Genomic DNA, 19,909 nt, shown 5'->3' on the forward strand with positions numbered 1-19,909 from the left:
GATATTGTCCTTCGTTCCTCTTCCCGAAATGAAGCTACCTTGGAGAGGGCCAACAAGATCATTCAGGAGCGGCCATAATCGATTGACCAACACCTTAGTTATCACCTTATATGCCACATTACACAAGCTAATAGGCCGAAGATCCTTAAATCAGAGAGGATTGTCCACCTTTAGGATCAGGAAGATGAGCGTCTCAAGAAGCGTAGGATCCCCCCTACCCTGTGAGAAAGCCTTCGCCACCATGTGATGAAGATCATGTCCAACTATATGCCAATACTGCTTGCAGAAGAAAGCCTGAAATCCGTCTGCACCTGGTGCCTTAAGGGAGTCTTTTTATGTTAATTAATATTACACGCCTGGTTCTACGGGAAAAAAAACTCAGTCGCACTCTAAAAAATTAGCTCAATTCAAAATTTGAATCAGGCATCTCTAGGACTATACGTCCCCTGTTGGGAAAATTCACTAATTTCCATGGCTTTACTTGAATTATAAATATAAAAAGCAACGTAATGTACAACAAGCACCAGTGGTCTAGTGGTAGAATAGTACCCTGCCACGGTACAGACCCGGGTTCGATTCCCGGCTGGTGCACAAAATGAGGTAGCTATGATGATTTACCAGCTATGATGGTGGGTCCATCACTATCTGATCATTTGGATGAAAACGCTACTGTTTCTGAGCTCCTCTTTCTTTTCCTTTTTATTTTTTTCAAAAAGTTTCATACCACACATTTACATGGAAATTGAAAACATAAGGGTTTCAATTAAATTAAAAGAGGTGTAAAATTAATAAAAAAATATCATTGTATTGTATGTTGTATAATTTTAAATCATTTTTCTTAATTCACAACCGCAATTGCTTTATCAAAATTCGAAGAATTTAAAAAGATTAGAAAAATTGAAAAGAAAAAAACATACAGATCCATATTTATCAATTTACATAATGAGATTCCTCAAAGATCTTCGAAAAAAATATATATAATAAACTTTATGAAAAAACAATATTGTCTCATAAAAAACACTTCAAAATATATTGCTTAATTCAATTGTTTGTAGTAGACAATACCATGGCATCAGAACTTATACATAGGCAAAATCAATAAACTATTGAATAAACTCTCTTTTTCTCATAATCAATTCTAGTACCAAAAACTACTCACATAAGCTTCTTTCTAAAATTGATTGACTTGAATCAACTGTTTAAAGATTTACAAACATGTACTAAAAATAAAAAGACTTTAGGAAATTATTTGAATTTTATAGTTTTCTTATAAATAGTTATAATATTTGAGTATAATAGGAATTGGAGTTATTTGTGGTATATTTCTTCTAGTTAATAATAATAATAATAATAATAATAATAATAATAATTGTATTGTATTGTATGTTGTGAAGGTGCGAAAAACACTAGAAAGGGGGGGTTTGAATAGAGTTTTTGAATCACGGGTATACTTTTTAAGCTTTTTCAAAACTCAAAGATAAAAAACTAAGTGCTGATAAGAAGTAAAGCACGCAAGTATTTTATCCTGGTTCACTTGAGATAAAAGCTCAAGCTAATCCAGTCCACCTGTGAAGGTGATTTCTTCCTTCTTCTGATGAAGGCAATCCACTAGAATCAATGAGTGTTACAACTGCACTTTGCAAACTGCTAAGTGACTAACAATACACTGATTTTCTCACTAGTATCCTCTTAAGAAGCCGATCTACCGATCCTCTTAAGACTAGCCAAAACACTGAATCAACCTTGATTCAGTCCTCTCAAGATCCGACCAACCTTGGTCTCTTAAGGAACTTTACAATGAAGTGTAAAAGGTTTCGGGTTTACAATGAGTGCTTCTAAAAAGCTAGTAGTAAACTCATATGTTTAAGAACGGTGAAGAAATAATGCTAAGAGATTGGTTCGTATATGTTGAATGTTTTCAGCAAAGTTTCTTAACTTCTTTCTTCTTTCTTCAGCCTTTATATACTCCAAGACTTGTGATGTAGCCGTTGCTAGGGTTTTATCCGTTGGAGTGGCAATTCTGTAATATCAGACTGCTAGGCTATACAAGGTAGGTGGCGGACAGACTGAGACTTGTACGTCGTTGTACTGTGATAGCGACCTGTCCTTTCACCAGTTGACTTGTGATCAAGGAGCTTCAGATGAACGTTGGTGAAGCTTCTGATCATCGTCACATTGAAGCTTGGATTCTTCCGACCTTGCAACTTCTGCTTCTGAACAAGTTCCTCAGAACTTCTGATTGTCAGAGCTAGAATAGCTTGGGTCTTCAGAACCAACTTCTTGCCAGTCTTCAGAACTTGAGTCTTCTGCTTCTGGACCGTTCCACTGGAACATCTGGTCTTCAGAACTTCTGACTCTGGTTCTTCAGATCCTCTTGAGAACTTGTATCTTCAGAACTTCTGAAGGATTTGCCACTGTTCTGAACGAACATGGTGCGCTTTAAGGTTCTCTTTTTAGTATCCCTTGGTTCTATTTCTTCTGAATGGATAGACTTGGGTCAGATTCAGAACCTGTTTGTCACAACTTAGAAAGACAAACGTTAGGGTACCACAATTGTTCATCATCACAAACCTTAATTGTAATCATCAAAACATAGAGATGCAACCACTGATCAAACCTTGATCTTACATGCTGTATAATTTTAAATCATTTTTCTTAATTGACAACCGCAATTGCTTTATCAAAATTCAAAGAATTTAAAAAGATTAGAAAAATTGAAAAGAAAAAAACATACAGATCCATATTTATAAATTTACATAATGAGATTCCTCAAAGATCTTCGAAAAAAATATATATAATAAACTTTATGAAAAAATAATATTGTATCATAAAAAACACTTCAAAATATATTGCTTAATTCAATTGTTTGTAGTAGACAATACCATGGCAGCAGAACTTATACATAGGCAAAATCAATAAACTATTGAATCAACTCTCTTTTTCTTATAATCAATTCTAGTATCAAAAACTACTCACATAAGCTTCTTTCTAAAATTGATTGACTTGAATCAACTGTTTAAAGATTTACAAACATGTACTAAAAATAAAAAGACTTTAGGAAATTATTTGAATTTTATAGTTTTCTTATAAATAGTTATAATATTTGAGTATAATAGGAATTGGAGTTATTTGTGGTATATTTCTTCTAGTTAAATATAATAATAATAATAATAATAATATTATTATTATTATTATTATTATCTCTGTTTTAGCTACTTTATTATTATTATTATACTAGTGTTTTTTACCCGCGCGTTGCACGGGGAATTTGTCTATCGTATTTGATACATCAATCAATTATTTGATTATTTAAAATATATTAAACAACATATGAAATAGAAGGGTCTCAAATGCTAAGCAAAGTGGACCAAAAGACTTGTCATCTAAGCCTGATTGAGATCAAGATGAAATCGTTTCACATTCTTCATGAACATGAAAACAATGACACAAATAATAGATATAAGGAATCACCAATAAAGCAGACGATAAAAACATATTATGGAAAAAAAAGGATGTGATAGTAACACTAATCAGGATTGTAAAAGATAAATCATAAAGTATGACATCATTTTGTGTTTATACCAAGTCATCCAAGTTTGAGTCAATATTGCAAGGTACCTACAAAATTTAGGAAATATATCGGAATTTTTTTATTGGTTGGTTTGCTCTGTCCTGTTTTCTTTCCGGCACTTTCTAGGTTTTCCTATCTTTCTGTCTTCGGGTTTCTTCTGTTTGGTTTTTGTCTGGCTCGATCTTTGGGTGTGCTTTCGGGTTTTTGCCGCCGGTGTTGGTTGGTTTGTATTTCCTGCTTAAGAGTTTGCTCTCAAGCCTTTTTATATTATATTATATTATATATATATATATATTTATCTTTCGGAAAAAAGAGTCTGACTTTTTTATTAGTGGTTTGTCAATACTACTTTAGTTGCATATAATAATAAAATGTGTAAGAAATATATATTGATTAGGCTACTTGAAGTTTGCCTTCTAAAGGAGAAGGGCCGAAATATATAGGGAGTTTATTATCTTTTATAGTATATCAAGTAACAATTTTGTGTCTAAGGGTGACGACTGTCCTATTACCACAACGTGATTCCACCCTTAATACATTCATTAAAAAATTATTCTTTTTTTGAAAATGGAAGAAATAGCACGTGATTCTTTTTCAAAAAATTCAACGTGTCAATCCATTAGATAACAACTGTGATCCTGTTACATATTTAATTTTAAAAAAAAAGTGATTATTAAACAACAGATGAAATAGAAGAGTCTGAAATGCTAAGGAAAGTGGACAAAAAAGAATCACCAATAAAGTAGATGATAAATACATATTAATCATGGAAAAAAAAGAATGTGATAGTAGCACAAATCTGAATTGTGAAAGATAAATCATAAAGTATGACCTCATTTTTTTTATTTCAAGTCATCCATGTTTGAGCCAATATTGCAAGGTGCCTACAAAATTGAAGATATATATCAGACTTTGTACATACTTGTTTTAATCAATAAAGAATTATTTCATTGTAAGGGAAAATAGAACGAACCTTAAACCGACAATAATATTTTTGCATCAGATGTTCATCAACTTATAAGATGTCATAGACATCATGTTAACAATGAAATAAAGTTAGGTCACTTAGAAGTCAGTTTGTATTAAAAAAACTATTAAGATAAAAAACTAAACTAACCACTCATATGTTCTCAAAAACTTCTTGGTAGACAACATTGCGCTTGGAGTTTGAAACTACCCCTTGTTTATCCCCTAGTGTTTTTTACCCGTGCGTTGCACGGCAAATTGATTGTTGGAGTTGACATCAATAAAAAATATAACAAAATGTGATGAGTATAGAGAAATACGTGTGGTATAGAGTAAATTATATAAGTTGTTTGTATGAGAGCTGTGATAGTAGAGAAAGAATGACGTAGATTCTCTCCCATCGTTAGGTTAAATAAAGAATAAGAGAGGGAATTAGTTTTCCATGAATCGACATTTAAATAAAAATAAAAATATCAAAATATAAAAACAATGATAGGCTTAATAAATTAATAAGATTACTCCCTCCCAATAACCAAAAAAATTAATAAGATTACAATTGGAAAGCTAAAAAAATTGATCAAACTCTGTTCTATGTCTACTCAAAATGAGAAGATTGAAAAAATTCATTGGACCCACAAAATCTGCCCCCTTTATCTCTCATCCCTCGCCAATCAAACACACTAACTCTTATCTCTCTCTCCTCTATTTCTCTCTTCTCTTTCACTACCATATCAAACAAAGCATTAGAGAACCTAGTTGAATAGTTTAGCAAGGCTATAACAAAATGGCATAGGAGTTCTTGGAAAATAATTTTAAAATTTCTTTAAATTATTTTTCAAATCTTATCCAATATAGCTTTTGTTTGAAAGTAACATATCCACTTTGTGAGACCCAAGTTTTTAAGCTTAGAATAAATTAGTGAAATCTCTTATTCACGAATAAATTCGATGTAACGTGAAGTAAGGAAACTGGATAAACGTTTATTAAATGGAATAAATGTATGGAGAAGATATTTCACGAGAAGGTTAAGGACAAGATTCGAATCGACGAAACTTATGACGCAAGTATTATTCGTTTACGCCTAGGACAAAAACCTTAGGAAAAGATTAATTTAACCCTTGGAACACTATAGGAATAAATTCCAAAAATCTTCAAGAGGAATATAAGAATTTCTCTTATTCCTTTCCATGACAAGCGTTTCGATACGAAACCCTGGAATGTACGAAGGTCAAATTCCAATACTCGGAAGTTTGCCGAAACTAAATCACTGATAGTTCAAGAAACCTAAAATCAACGGACGATGAAGACTTTTTCTATTCGGAGCTTCAAACGAAGATTCCACCTGCGTACGCCTATTTCTCTTGATATTTCTAATCTTTCTTCAGAACGAAGTTTTCTCATCCGACATCAACTGCAAAAAGTAACTTTTCGGGTAAAATCGATTTACACCGACTTTGGATCGTTTGCTTTAATTCCAAGAAACCTGTTTTGAGTTCTGGAATTCTGTCGCCAGAACCTATCTTAGAATATACGGAGGAATGCGCAGGAAAAATCGGAATCACGAAATTTTCATTTTTCCGCATTTCCCAAAACCTATAAATATCAAGAAAATGAAAATTTTTCAAAAACTTCACCCATTTCTTACCCAAACCCGCGAGCTTGAAGGAGAAGGAGGGAGGAAGAGATTTTCGCCGTTTCTTGCCCGATCGCTGCACCGTTCGTTTCTATTCGAAGACATCGAGGTATAGATGCTATCTCTCACTTCTGATCGTCAATTCTGTCGTCTTTCTCTATGTCTTTCTGTGCTCAAAGTTTTGAGCTTTTTGTAAAACTGTCCAAATAACTTGATTTTAGTGTCTAAACATATTCCCTACGTGCCCAAGAGTACTTCTAGCGGATTACATTTTGCCGAATGTCGCCGAATTCCAATTCTGCTTGAAAAACCCATTTTGAGGCAAAGTTTCGTTCTTTCGGTTTAAAACTCTCGACTTAGCTTAGCGCTAGTAGGATTAGTTGTCATAAACGTCGTTGGTGACGTCCCCATCCAATTTTTTTTTCGAAACTCCAATTTTGAAATTCTGAGCTAAAAATATTGACCAAAATACCCCTGCGACAGTTTTCGATCCGAAAATTTTTCCGAGCTTTGATTCGTCTTAGTTACAACTAATGATAACCTAGGAACCAAGTTTGATCGAAGAAAAATCGGCGCACACAATTATGATGTGTGGCCGAGAGCACTCCTAGGGGGGGAGGAAAATTTTGTTTTTCGAAAACTTGCCTTAACGCGTTAGATTATCGTACTTCGGAGTTTATAATGCTTCGTGTAACCCTAGTACTTATTGTTTGCTGAGTTTCTGACTCATTGTGATTGAATTCTGTGATTTTGCTCTAAGGTTCGTTTGAGGAATTCTGTGGAGCCGAGGAGGAAGATTGTGAAGGAAAGGTTGAGGAACACGCTGGAAGAACTACAGGTGAGGGCTACTCACTGAATACTAGATAATGCTTTAGGTGTCGACGAATTCGACTTGATTTACTGTTTATGCACTTGATTGTGTTTGACTGGGAAAAATGTTTTCTGAGGCTACGGCTGACAATTGATAATCATTTATCGCTTGAATTGTTTTTGAGATTGATTCACATGCTATGTGCTAAATGGTTAATCTAGGATGTGTTGATATTGATTTACATGCTATGTGCTAAATGGTTAATCTAGGATGTGTTGATATATGTGCCATGACTGTTGGATTGTGTTACTTTGAATATGAAATTACACATATATCTGTTGTACGTCAGAGAGGTTAAACGGGCAGTTATGTCAGAACTTATCATGAGACTTTGGGAAAGATTGACGGGACGGACCGAGGTTCGGGCCCTTAATGATATTTTAGTGGATCGAGACCTTCTCTGGGAATTAATTGGGATTATGGGATCTTTTCAACTCATAAGATTAGAGACGAAACTAAATGTAAACCATTTCATAAGGAAAATTCATAATACATTAAACAACCTCTGAACCCTTTAAATAATGATAACAACCTCAGATGAAAGCTTAGGGTTTGGATATTAGCTTTGGAAAATGAGAAGTGTCGCCGAATCCAAGATTTAGGAAAACTAATAAGTTTCTGAGTATTTTGTACTCTTTGCTCGATGAGCAGTTTATTTATTGGACTATCTAAAGGATAAGTCAAGGAACTATAAGTTTCCAAGTACATTGTTACTCTTCGCTCGCTGAGCAGTTTTTGACCATCGGAATTAGATGAGTCAGATGACTCGAGAAGTTATCATGAGTGATTGCACTCTTTTTATAATTAATTGTCTTTTGTCGCAGAATCGACTTTTACCTTAGGGTATTCTTTTTAGAGACAATAAGTTAGCTAGAACACGTGACGACGTGACGAGTGAGGTCGGAGACGTTGTTTGGCTAATCACGTTGCATTCATTCACACATTTTGAGGTTAATACACGGCAGGAAGTCGGACCTCGATGGATTCCAAAATGGTCCTAAGACCCGGATTTCCATATAAGAACACTGTGATTCTTAGTAGCAGACGGAAATGGCAGATCTACGGGTTCACTGCTGATCTGACTACATTTTGTTTGGTATAAGAGACGCCCGAGCAGAAATGGTCCCACCTTGGCCGGTGTTAGGGCTGACTCGATGGTGCCCATCCCTCCGGAATGCATCTTGTCAACCGGCATCTCATTCATGCAACATGCATACTGACTTAGTTGCCGAGTGTGATTGATATTTGTTAATCTCACTTGATGCATGTTAATTGTTATTATTGTCATTTATATTCATTGGGAGATATACAATGTTATGACGCTATCACTAACTACTAAGCCTAAGTAGCTATCCCTTAAACTTTATCTACTAGGTGTATTACTTATGTAATTCTTTGGAGTTGACCCTCGCGCCTTCTGTGTGTGTTTGGGCGGACTACGCCTTTTGTCAGATGTTTATGCCGGATTGGTTCGAGATGGTCGTCCCTTCGGGGGGGGGGGGACTAGGTTCGAGATGTTGGATCAGGACACCCCGGGCTCATGGGTGGTCGACCCCGCCGGTCACCGAGCTATCTATTCGGGGCGAATAATGGAGGACCGCGTCGATAGGATGGGAAACTTGACGCATGGAGTTTTGAGACGCTGCACCATCAGCTTCAACTTACCACCAGGTGTGCACTGTGGACCTGGAGTCGTAGTACCACCACCACCGTCGCCTTCGGACGACGAGGACCCCTCGGAGGAAGTGCCTGTGGGAGGGACTTCGTCGGACTCTAGCTCACCCACCGTAGCGGCTGCTGTTGATTTGGGATCGGGTTCAGTACCCGCAGGACCAGCTGTGGAGACAGATGCAGTCATAGACCTGATCGTCTTGGATTCAGATTCAGACGACGATCATGGTGATGCGTAGTTGGGAGTGTTGTGGTGTGCTCCTCTAGTCAGGATTAGGGTAGGAGTAGCGTTGTGGCTCTGGTCTTCAGTTTCTCATTTTGGGGCAGGGTAGGTCCCCGGCCTTTAGCTTTTTGTGTGGTTCCCCTTACGGGAATCACAGAGAGTTGGTCGGACTAGGAGGTCTTCGGGCTGTTTTTGGGCTGACCTACTTTCGTTGGAGGACTGTATTCAGAATACTTGACCTTTTATTTTGGTTTGTACATATTTTGCCCACGGGCACTACTTTTCCGTCACTGGAGGTTACTCGTGACGTGACATGCTACTTACAGCGGGGGCTGTAAATATATTTGTACATTAGTTGTTTTTATTTTTCGTCAATAAGTTTTATTTCGTCAAGTCTTTATTTACTTAGAACAAATATCGAAAAAAAAAATATTCACGTTTTTCCGCTTTGTTTTCTTTTTGGTTACTAAAGTGACGTCACCGAAATCGGGGTGTTACACACTTCATTAGCATTCTTTGTGTGCAATCACCCTCCTTTCTCTCTGTCTCTCTATTCTCCTGCCTACAACTCATTTCCTTCTTCTAGCTTCTCATACCTTATTTCAAGTAGTGCCTTGATTTCTTTGAGGTATTTGATTCAAATTAGCCTAATTGAACCAACCAAAACACATAGAGAATAAAATTAAAAACAGACACATAAGTAGCTTCAAACCAATACATTAATCTTATGAATCAAATGCTAGACATAAAGAACTTTTAACTAAAAGGATTCATTCTCCTACCTCAGAAATTAAAAGCATTGAGCCACATGCTTTTCCTTCCCAAACTCTATCTCGAGCCTTTAATGTACTTCAACAATTCTTCTCTAATTTTTTTTGAAATCTCCTGCATTCTTCATTCCTTAGCATAGTCTGAGAAAACAAATCATAATATGTCTTAGATCAAGAAAATCATTTCAACTTACAATATTATATCAAGAAACTGATTTTGGAGCAACACACGTAGGTAGATTAGCGGAACCATCACCTATAACCCGAGTCAAAATAAGATAAGACACAAACAAAACTATGCAAAGAGGGAATTTGAAGAGGAAGAGGGAGAATGCTCACCACTTTTTCCAGCCAGCTCTCCAATTGAGTCATGGAACGTGACAAAGAGGGGAGTAGAAGTATCATTATAAATTTAGTAAGGAGTAGTAGTAAATCTTCCTTCAAAAAATAATTTATTTAAATCTTAGATAATTAGGAAAAATCTTTTAAAATTCAGGTTTTAAGATAAAATAGCACAACATAAGAGAGGCTATCTAACAAATTGACAATAAAAACAAAACAAAATCTTTAAAAAATATTTAATAAAAATACGATAAAAATTCGGATTTTTTTTAGAGTATTAATTAATTTAAGATAAAAATAAACAACCTAAATCCTAATTGATTTATACTCTAAAAATAACTCTAAAATAGAATAAAATATTTCCTGAAATTAACATTAAATAAATAATAAGATAAATTAAGATAAAATCAAGAAATAAACAACCTAAATCCTAATCAAATCTAAATTTTAAAAATGTAATAATAAAAGTTAGATAAAAACTACAAAAATCTAGCAAATCACAATAAAAACTCATAAAATCCCGAATTAATTAAAAATCCGAAAATTCAATAAATATACCATAAAAATTAATTAATACTCTAAAAATAAATAATAAGATAAATTAAGATAAAATCATGGAATAAACAACCTAAATCCTAATCAAATCTAAAATTTAAAAAGGTACTAAATATATATAGATAAAAACTATCAAAATCTAGCAAATCACAACAAAAACTCATAAAATCCTGAATTAATTAAAAATCCGAAAATTCAATAAAAATACCATAAAAATTAATTAATACTCTAAAAATAAATCAAAAATAAGTTAAGATACAATCAACAAATAAACAACCTAAATCCTAATCAAATCTAAAATTTAAAAATGTATTTTTTTATGAGAATTAACCTGAGAATGACACGTGGAATTTATTTTATGAGAATTAACGTGAGAATGACACGTCACTGAATCAGCCTGATAGAAGTTCTTCTTTTCTAATATATATTGATTGATTGATTAGGTTATGAAAGTTAAAAATACCATATATACCTGCTTTGGATAAGCTCATGGTCATCTTTGTAATTGGTTTGATGATCAAATATTAGCAATGATTTGAGAAAGTAGACCGATAGTTTAAATTTTGAGGATCTAATATAAAGTTAACTTCATTATTGTATCCTAAAAAATGATTTTTTTTATTTTCAGTCAAACAAAAATTTAAATTTTAAGCTAAGATAGTGAAAATGAAAAAAAGTTAACATTACAAAAGTTTGAATTTTAAGCTAAGATAGTGAAAATTTAGTAATCTAATATAAAGTTAACTTCATTATTGAATTTACCTTTATTTTTTGTTAAGAAAGGACTAAGCCGGAAAAAGAAAATTACATGCAGGTAGAGTAAGGAGAACAACACTCCCAAAACATCAAACAGAAGCCAATTTTGTTTGAATTTATCTTTTGCAGATATCATTTGCACCAAAGATATCATTTGCACCGAAACGGTTCGAGTCTGATAGATATTTAAGCCCATTCGTTGTCATACAAAACGCTAAAAACTGTACAAAAAGTTAAAATAGTTTCATTGTGACGAAATAGACCTTCTGCTGACCAAAAAAAAAAGAATAATAGACCTTCTGAATGTCGCCACACGAACTGCCAACTATTCTGCCACCTGTTATAAGCATACCACATTTCAATTAGAGTAGTTTAAAACATGAAGAAATTGAATCACCAAAACATAGTTTCATTGTAGCAAACTCGTTGTTATAATCTCAATCGTTACAAAAGCCCCGTTTGAAAGAGCTTATTTGATCTAAATTGATCTAATCTAGTATAAACGATTATGAATGTGTTTGAGATGGCTTACTTAAATAGCTATTATTACAATAACTATATCAAATTAGCTTATGAATAAATGCTTATTATCATAAGTGCTTATTTAAGTTGTTCACCCAAATACACCTTAAATCATTATAATCAATAATAATAAAAAAACAAAATGCTTTATATAAATAATCATGGAAAGCAAATTAATACTAATAGCCATGAATAGTAGTTGAATTGAATTGAATTTTACCAAGTGTTCCTGCCAGCTCCATCGATGGAATTCAGTGGTAATTCCACTAATTTGACAGGAACTGTGTTGGTAAAAAAGAGAGCCAAAACTGGTAATTATAAGGAGGAATAATTTTTCATGGAAAACATTGGGATGGTGGTGAGAAGCAGCAAACAAAAAGATGAAATGTCACCTGAAAATAAGGAAAGCCTCAGCCATAAAAACGAGCAACTTATCAACTACTACCGCCACATACCATAATTTCCCTGTTCTGCTACTCAGATTCTATTTCCCCTCTTCCATTTTGTTAGGATTTTCTAATGATGTCTCTTTCTTCCATCTCGTCCTTGCCTCTCCCTCACCTGATTACTTACTATCTCTTTCAAGATAGACATACCATGAGATATAAAGAAAAAAATTAACAAATCTTTTTTATGCTACAGCTTATCAGTGCCTAATAATGCCTATTGCCATATACACCAAAGCAATCATACAAACTACACTTTTTTTTTTCTTTCAATATTACTTTGTCTTCATTTCATTACATTGTAGATGACACAAAGGATGCAGATGATCCTCTTATAGAGGAGGTCAGACCCACAGTTCTAGTAACCGATGACTAGACTCAGATACCACTCACATCCATGACATAGATTCTAGGGTTGGATATCATGTGTGTGATCCTTCCATTGACGAACGTGTTTCTCCAATCCTAGCTCAGATTGTTTCCCTCCCAGTTAGAAAGTTGATGGCTACAACATTTCCTACCACAAGACTCATAATCCCTTTCACCATGAATCCTGAACCATTCAATATGAAAGAGCATACTCTTATCACCATGTAGATTCCTTTGGAGTGTATGTCATTAACGTCATCAAATATTGTCAAGGCTTTCTATTACAAAGGCACCCATCCTTGGCTAACAAGATGATAAATGATCTTGTGGTTGAAAGTGTTGACAATTATGAAGATGTTGAGAATATACACTCCATTATATTGAGAACTTGCAAAAAATGTGACAAGAACATGCTCTTTCAGATTGAATAATGCAAGATTCATGATGAAAATCCATTTAGTAAAAGAATTCTGGATATTGTGTGAAAAGTGTTGCAACCACTCCAGTAGAGAAACGATCAAGCTATGACCGAAGAAACATAGTTGTCTTAGTAATTTAAAAACCCGTTAGTAAATGCAAGTATCACATAAGATATCAACCCTAGAATTCATCTCATGAACGTGAGTGCTATTTGAGTAGGCCGTCGTCGCTCTGCGTTTCTATCTTCATGCTGCCTCCGCCGGCGCGCTGTTTTTCCATCTTCACGCTGCCGTCGCTCTGTGTTTCTATCTTCATGCTGCTTCCGGCGCCGCTCTGTTTTTCAATCTTCACGCTGCCTCCGCCCTCGTTTTTTTCAACCTTCACGCTGCCTCCGCTGCCGCTCTGTTTTTCTATCTTCACGCTGCCTCCGCCGCCGCTCTGTTTTTCAATCCTCACGCCGCCTCCGCCGCCGCTCTGTTTTTCTATCTTCACGCCGCCGCCGTGAGTTACGAACGATGGAAAACTCCCGATGACTGTTTTCTTCTTCTTCTCATCACGATCGTTAGAAGCAGAACTTGACTTCCTCTTCGGCGTCGTCGTCTCCGTCTTCGGAACTTGTTGACGGGTGGTGGTGGCAGCCGGAACGGTTGGATTTGCCCAACGATGATGAGGAGTTCTTGGTGTTGAAGAAAACATGACAACGTTGCCGTTTGAATCCACGTTGAAGCTGGCGTAGGGGTTTGAAAACATGGAGATCACGGTGTTGGTGTTGGAGTTGCCGTTGGAAGTAGTGATCACGATTCTGGTGGAGCCTGAGCGTGCCATGATGGTGGTGGTTGGCGATGAAACTAGGGCATACAGATTGGGAATTTACTGTCCAATTGCTTTTAAAGGCGTTAAAATGGGCTGAGTTTGATGAACGGGTTTAAACATATTGGGTTATTATGTCGGGTTGAGATGTTAAAAATTAAAATTCAATTCTGGCGGGGAATTCAAGTTTGTTTCATACTAGTGTGTTCACCCATGCGTTGCATGGCGGGTTTTTATTTCCGAATTTTACCCATGATTATTGATATAAAAGAAATAGTGGTTGCACGAAAATAAAGATAAAAATTTCGTAATTGTAATATACTAATGACAAAAAATTGTAAATTGAAGATTTCAACCCAAATAAACAAACAAACAAACAACAACAATTAATGAATTATATAAAATTAAATTCAGTTACCCTATATAATATATGATTAGTCTGATGAGTAGATTAATGTGTTAATAAAAAAATTCAATATTGATCATCTAGGGAATCCAAGTTTGTGCTCAGGAAGCTGCAAGTACATCGATTTGTATAGATTAGATTTATATGATAATAAACAAAATTGAGTTTCAATGGGCATTAAAATCCCCGTTCTGCCGATACCCTCTACTTTGGTAGTTCTCCATGGCTTAGTGTTTACTCTCCTAAGTGGTAATGATTGAAAAGACATGTACAAAAGAAACGTCATCTTTGAAATCTCCGTTCTACCGATACCCTCTACTTTGGTAGTTCTCCAGGTAGCTTAGTGTTTACTCTCCTCAAGTGGAAACGATTGAGTGGATCAACTATTAAGTTGTGGGGTTAGTGGGGTGGTGGTTACTTGGTCGAAAAATGTGTGTTGTGGGTTAGTGGGGTAGTAGTCTTAATAAAATTAAGATATAATATTTATTTTGATGAAAAAATCATTTTTATTAAAAACATAAAATAGACTTCACATAGATATTAAGTTGTGAGGTTAGTGAGGTGGTGGTTATTTTGTTTGAAATATGTGTTGTGGGTTAGTGGGGTGGGTTTTTTTTTTAAACATAGTGGGGTGGTTATTATTATCAAAATTAATATATAATATTTATTTTGATAAAAAAATTAACTATTTATAAAAAAAAATCATATATAATATTAAATTGTGGGGTTAGTGGGGTGGTTATTTTGTTGAATATGTGTGTTGGTTATTCAAGATAGTATATCGATAAAATCCAATCTATAATATGAAAAGGTTATCTCTTTAGACGTTTTTGCAGCTAGTAACAAAAGTTTAAGACATAATACTTACTATAGATTTTTATCAAGAAGAAATAGAAAGTATTGGTCATATCGCGTGAAAATAAAGCAGAGAGTAACTCCTGAACGTAGCTTCCAAAAAATGCAGACTCAGCCATCACTCTGTTTTCAACGGACTTATGATTAAATTATTATTCACAATAACTGGGACATGGATTCAAAATTTCAATAGATTTTGCGTTTTTTTTTTGTTAAAAATACTAATAATTACCCTTCTTGTTCAATCTCTATGGTAATCATCTTTCGCACTTGATGATTTTTTTCGAATTCCTGCACGGCGCCATGGTCGGAGAGGATCTCTATCACATCTGCAAGCAAAATATAGTAGATCACAAATAATTTTACAGATGTATACAATTTTAGTTATAAATCTCACCGACTAACAGTATTTGATCTGGATCAGTGAACATGATATCAGAAACATAAACAAATGAATAGGGAATCTTAGTGATGGAAACGTCAGTTTGGGTTTGGACAACCGAATCAAGCTCAAAGATTATCTTGTGAGGATGAGACGTTGTACGAAAATCAAGAGCGTTATCACCAACAGTGAAATATGATAGCATGTATACACGACCCTCAACCAACAAAGGATTAAACTTATAAACATGAGTCCTTCGCACTGTGCCATGGATCTTGTCACCCTGTAGATTGAAAACAGGTAAGTGAGCGTGATAGACTTAGAAAATTTAAACCAACGTCGAGTGGAATAGATATATCCATTTTAAAACAACACGAAAGTCGAACCTTTGCATCTATTAAAATCAACTCCATTGAGTTAGGTTATACGATCGAAACGTGGAATCAACCACTTCCGCACCACCTTCACAATAACCCTCCACACATCCTTTTCCTTTGACATGGAAGGGAAATCGTCAACAGTAAGACTAAGAGCCATGATAATTTTTAGATGGAATTGTGATGGATGGATTGTGAAGACACATGAGGAATTTATAGAAGAAGTGTCATTGAAGGTAGTTATTTTTTTTACGGTTGAAAAGAAGTTTTTGGAACATGATGGGGAGCTTATACATCGTGGGTGGTTTTCAAAGTAGAAAGACATGGTGGAAGTTACATGAGTAGGTGGTTATTTCCTTTAACATGGTGGGAGGTTTAGTCTTTTTAGAAGGAAAAAATCTAATAAGAGGGTTCTACACTTTAAGTATTAAAAAAAGTGTCTATGGTAACAACACTTCTAGCTATTAAAATCCGTAATATCAATATACCATGTTTTCAATATTAAAAAAAAATATTTGTTAAAGTTAGGGTATATTTCCCTATTAACTTATATATTTTAAAATTATGTTCATGAGATCGATATGTGATCTTACATGAAATTAAGTGGCAAAAATATTGAAATTTATAGAAATGTGTGTTGTGAAAAACAAATTTAAAGCATAGAAGTTAGTGGGGTGTAGGAAATGATAGTTTGATCGTTCAATATTTACCACATCAATAAACCAAAGCAAGAGAGATGTGATCTTTGATGAGAGTGGGTGAGAAGTTAGAGTAGAAGTTATTTTTTTAATGGGTCTGAAGTTATATTTGAAGTGGGTGGGAACTTAATGGATAGGAATGATAACCGTTTCGTAAGAGAATGACACGTGGCTTGAAATCTCCTAAATTCACTCTCGTAGCAGAATCGTTGTGGTGTTGACACGTGGCAAAATAATTCTTGGAGTGATTTTGCTTTATATTATATATAGATTACAAAATTACAAAATAATGATAATGATTTTTATTTCTCTGAAAAATACTATATTTTTTTTTTAGATTTTTATGAAGAGTTTAAGTTGATCTGTTTTTGAAAATATTAATTAAATTCATTCTTTTTTTATCATTTTCTCTTTGTTATCACGATAGCTTTGCTAGTCATTTCAAACTAATTTAAAAATAATTTTTAATTAAAAAATGGTTTTTTATTAAAAAAACTAAAATAAGTGAACTCTTAAATAAGTTTTTTCCACTGTTCTTTAAAATAATAATTAGTTTTAAAAGTTGTGATAAACACACGTAAGAAAAAATGAAAAAAACTTATTTTAGAAGCATTTTATTAAGAGAGGATAAAAACGAGAAAAAACTACTACACTAAAACCACCAAGCAAACCGAAGCTATCATGGACGATGGAGGAAGCCCCCAAACACGATGAAGGGTACCTTCCCAAGATGGTGAATGTCTCTGACCACGAAACCTACTGCTGGTTTCCACATCATCTTCAGCTTCTCACAGAGTATTCCATATCCAATCGGTTTGCTCAGTAGCTTCACCACTAGGCACTGCTCCCATGGCTTACAAATTCGTTCGTAAACAGCCTCATCAGTGAAATCAAAATTGTGAAAGAAACAGTTATTTTCATTCTTTTTTTATCATTTTCTCTTTGTTTTTTTTTTTTTGATGATAACATTAGAACTTCAGTCAGTAGAAGACATTCACGATAGCTTTGCTAGTCATTTCAACTAATTTAAAAATAATTTTTAATTAAAATATATTTGTTTATTAAAAAAACTAAAATAAGTGAACTCTTAAATAAGTTTTTTTCAGTGTTCTTTAAAATAATAATTAGTTTTAAAAGTTGTGATAAACACATAAGAATTTTCTTCTTGTAACAAAAAAAACACACGTAAGAAAAAAATGAAAAAAAAAACTGATTTTAGAAGCATTTTATTAAGAGGAGGACAAAAAAGAGAAAAACTACTACACTAAAACCAGCAAGCAAACCGAAGCTATAATGGACGATGGAGGAAACCCCCAAACACGATGAAGGGTACCTTCCCAAGGTGCTCGATGAGTCAAGAAACTTGTCATATTATTCCCCTCACGAGAGATATGAACCGCCGAAGCATGTCAATCCCAAGTGAGTAACATCCTAACGCGCAAGAAAGTATACTTATCCCAAGATGTTGAGACATCGACGTTGTCCTGAACGACTTCAACTACTTGTAAGCAATTTGAGGCACAACTAATGGCCCTATAGCCATTATTCCAAGCATGCTTCAAGCTCATCTCTATGGCTAGTAATTCAGCGAGGACAACGCTACCATTATCATAGCTGTTGCAGGCACTAAAAATCCACATACTAGAGCATTCCCATAGAATCGTGTCGCAACTCATACGACGATGGGTTTCCATCGAAATACAATAGTGCTTGGGGAGTTCTCGGCGGCCTAAGGGTCATCCTCGTAAATCTGAGAGTGTGGAAGGCTTGGTGTCTTGCTAAAAATCCACAACGTTTGAGGGTTGGCCGCAGTTATTTATTTTTTTTGAAAAATAAAGGATCGTATATTATTGTCCACAAAAAACCCCTAAGGACAAACCCTTAGGGAGCAAGGAAAACCCATAAAAAAAAACGAGGCATCCCGTCGAACACAAAAAAAAAAAAAAAACCCCAATACGCCGCAAAACCCCCATCCAGGGCAAAAGCAAGGGCACCCTAAGACTACCCAACCACACCCGAGAGAAACAAACAAAAAATCAAGTTTTGAAATGTTCCTCATAAACCTTCTCCAACCCTTGAATATATAGCTTCAAAATCGCTTCCCTTAAATTCTAACCCCAAGACTTTTCCAACTAGCCACGTCTTTTTTGATCGCGTGAAGTAGCGCTTTTAAAGAGAATTTTTCTTCTAGGTGTTAGGAAGGTTGCGCTTTTCTCTTTTGGGTGGTTGTTTTTTGTTTCTTTGATGACTTGGTGTTTTTATTTCTCCCTCTTTTTGGGATGTTCCCTCTTTTGATTATTAATGAATAATCTTTTTTTTTTCTCTAAAAGAAAATTCTATTGTTTCTAGCATTCAATACCATGGAAGCAAAACTTATACATAGCCAAAATCAATCAACTATTTGATCTTCAACATGTTTAAATCAACTCCCTTTTTTCTCATAATCAATTATGATTCCAAAAGCTATTCACATAAGTTTCTTTCTAAAATTAATTGAATTGAATCAACTGTTTAAAGATTTACAAACATGTACTAAAAAACTTTAGGAAATTATTTGAATTTTATAATTTTCTTCTAAATAGTTATAATATTTGAGAATAATAGGAATTGGAGTGATTTGTGGTATATTTCTTCTAGTTAAATATAATAATAATGATAAAATATCTCTGCTTTATTTACTTTATTATTGTATTAGGTTATGAAAGTTAAAAATGCCATATAAATATATATATCCTTTGATGAGGACGTATCTTATGAGAATGATGTTTTTATGTGAGAAAATGAGAATAAATCACGACCGTTAGATCTAATTATGAATGGTTTAGATTAAAAGATTTAAATAGTCATGTGATAGTCACGTGATCACTTAAAAATGTCACATGACTTAATGTTTTAATCGGGACCGTTCATGATTAGATCTAACGGTCGGTGATTTATTCTCATGTTCTCACATAACATGACCTTTCTCATAAGATACATCCCCTCCTTTGATAAGCTTTATTTGAAACCTCCTGTGATAAGCTTACAGTCATCTTTGTTATTGGTTTGATGATAAAATATATTAGCTATGATTTGAGAAAGTAGACCGATGGTTTAAATTTCGTAATCTAATATAAGGTTAACTTCATTGTTTTATCATAAAAAATGATATTTTATCTTAAGTCAAACAAAAGTTTGAATTTAAACTAAGACAGTAAAAATGAAAAAAGGTAACATTAATGGAGTAATTTTTTAATTTATCTTTTTTTTATAAGAAGGGAATAAGC

At 34.2% G+C, this 19,909-nt stretch overlaps 1 protein-coding gene and 1 non-coding gene across 2 annotated transcripts; one reads left to right on the top strand and one right to left on the bottom strand.

Annotated features, from left to right (window-relative positions):
- Positions 1-520: 520 nt before the first annotated feature.
- TRNAG-GCC (transfer RNA glycine (anticodon GCC)) lies at positions 521-591 on the top strand. The gene has a single exon. It is a non-coding gene; the product is annotated as a tRNA-Gly (tRNA).
- Positions 592-15,427: 14,836 nt separating this feature from the next.
- Positions 15,428-16,105, bottom strand: LOC130725262 (uncharacterized). Its single transcript, XM_057576508.1, has 3 exons — positions 16,031-16,105; positions 15,592-15,851; positions 15,428-15,515 (listed from the first exon to the last, which is right to left on the bottom strand). The coding sequence occupies exons 1-3, from the start codon at positions 16,103-16,105 to the stop codon at positions 15,428-15,430; spliced, it is 423 nt and encodes a 140-aa protein (XP_057432491.1).
- Positions 16,106-19,909: the final 3,804 nt, after the last annotated feature.

Source organism: Lotus japonicus, chromosome 6 (assembly GCF_012489685.1).
Source record: "Lotus japonicus ecotype B-129 chromosome 6, LjGifu_v1.2".
Taxonomy (NCBI): domain Eukaryota; kingdom Viridiplantae; phylum Streptophyta; class Magnoliopsida; order Fabales; family Fabaceae; genus Lotus; species Lotus japonicus.

Bases quoted from the DNA above. Each gene is read 5' to 3' on its own strand.
- LOC130725262 (XM_057576508.1), bottom strand. From the start codon at position 16,105: ATGGCTCTTAGTCTTACTGTTGACGATTTCCCTTCCATGTCAAAGGAA. The intron at 15,852-16,030 runs GTGGTGCGGAAG...TTCAATCTACAG, and splicing joins TGTGGAGGGTTATTGTGAAG to GGTGACAAGATCCATGGCAC. The intron at 15,516-15,591 runs GTTAGTCGGTGA...TTTTGCTTGCAG, and splicing joins ACTGATCCAGATCAAATACT to ATGTGATAGAGATCCTCTCC.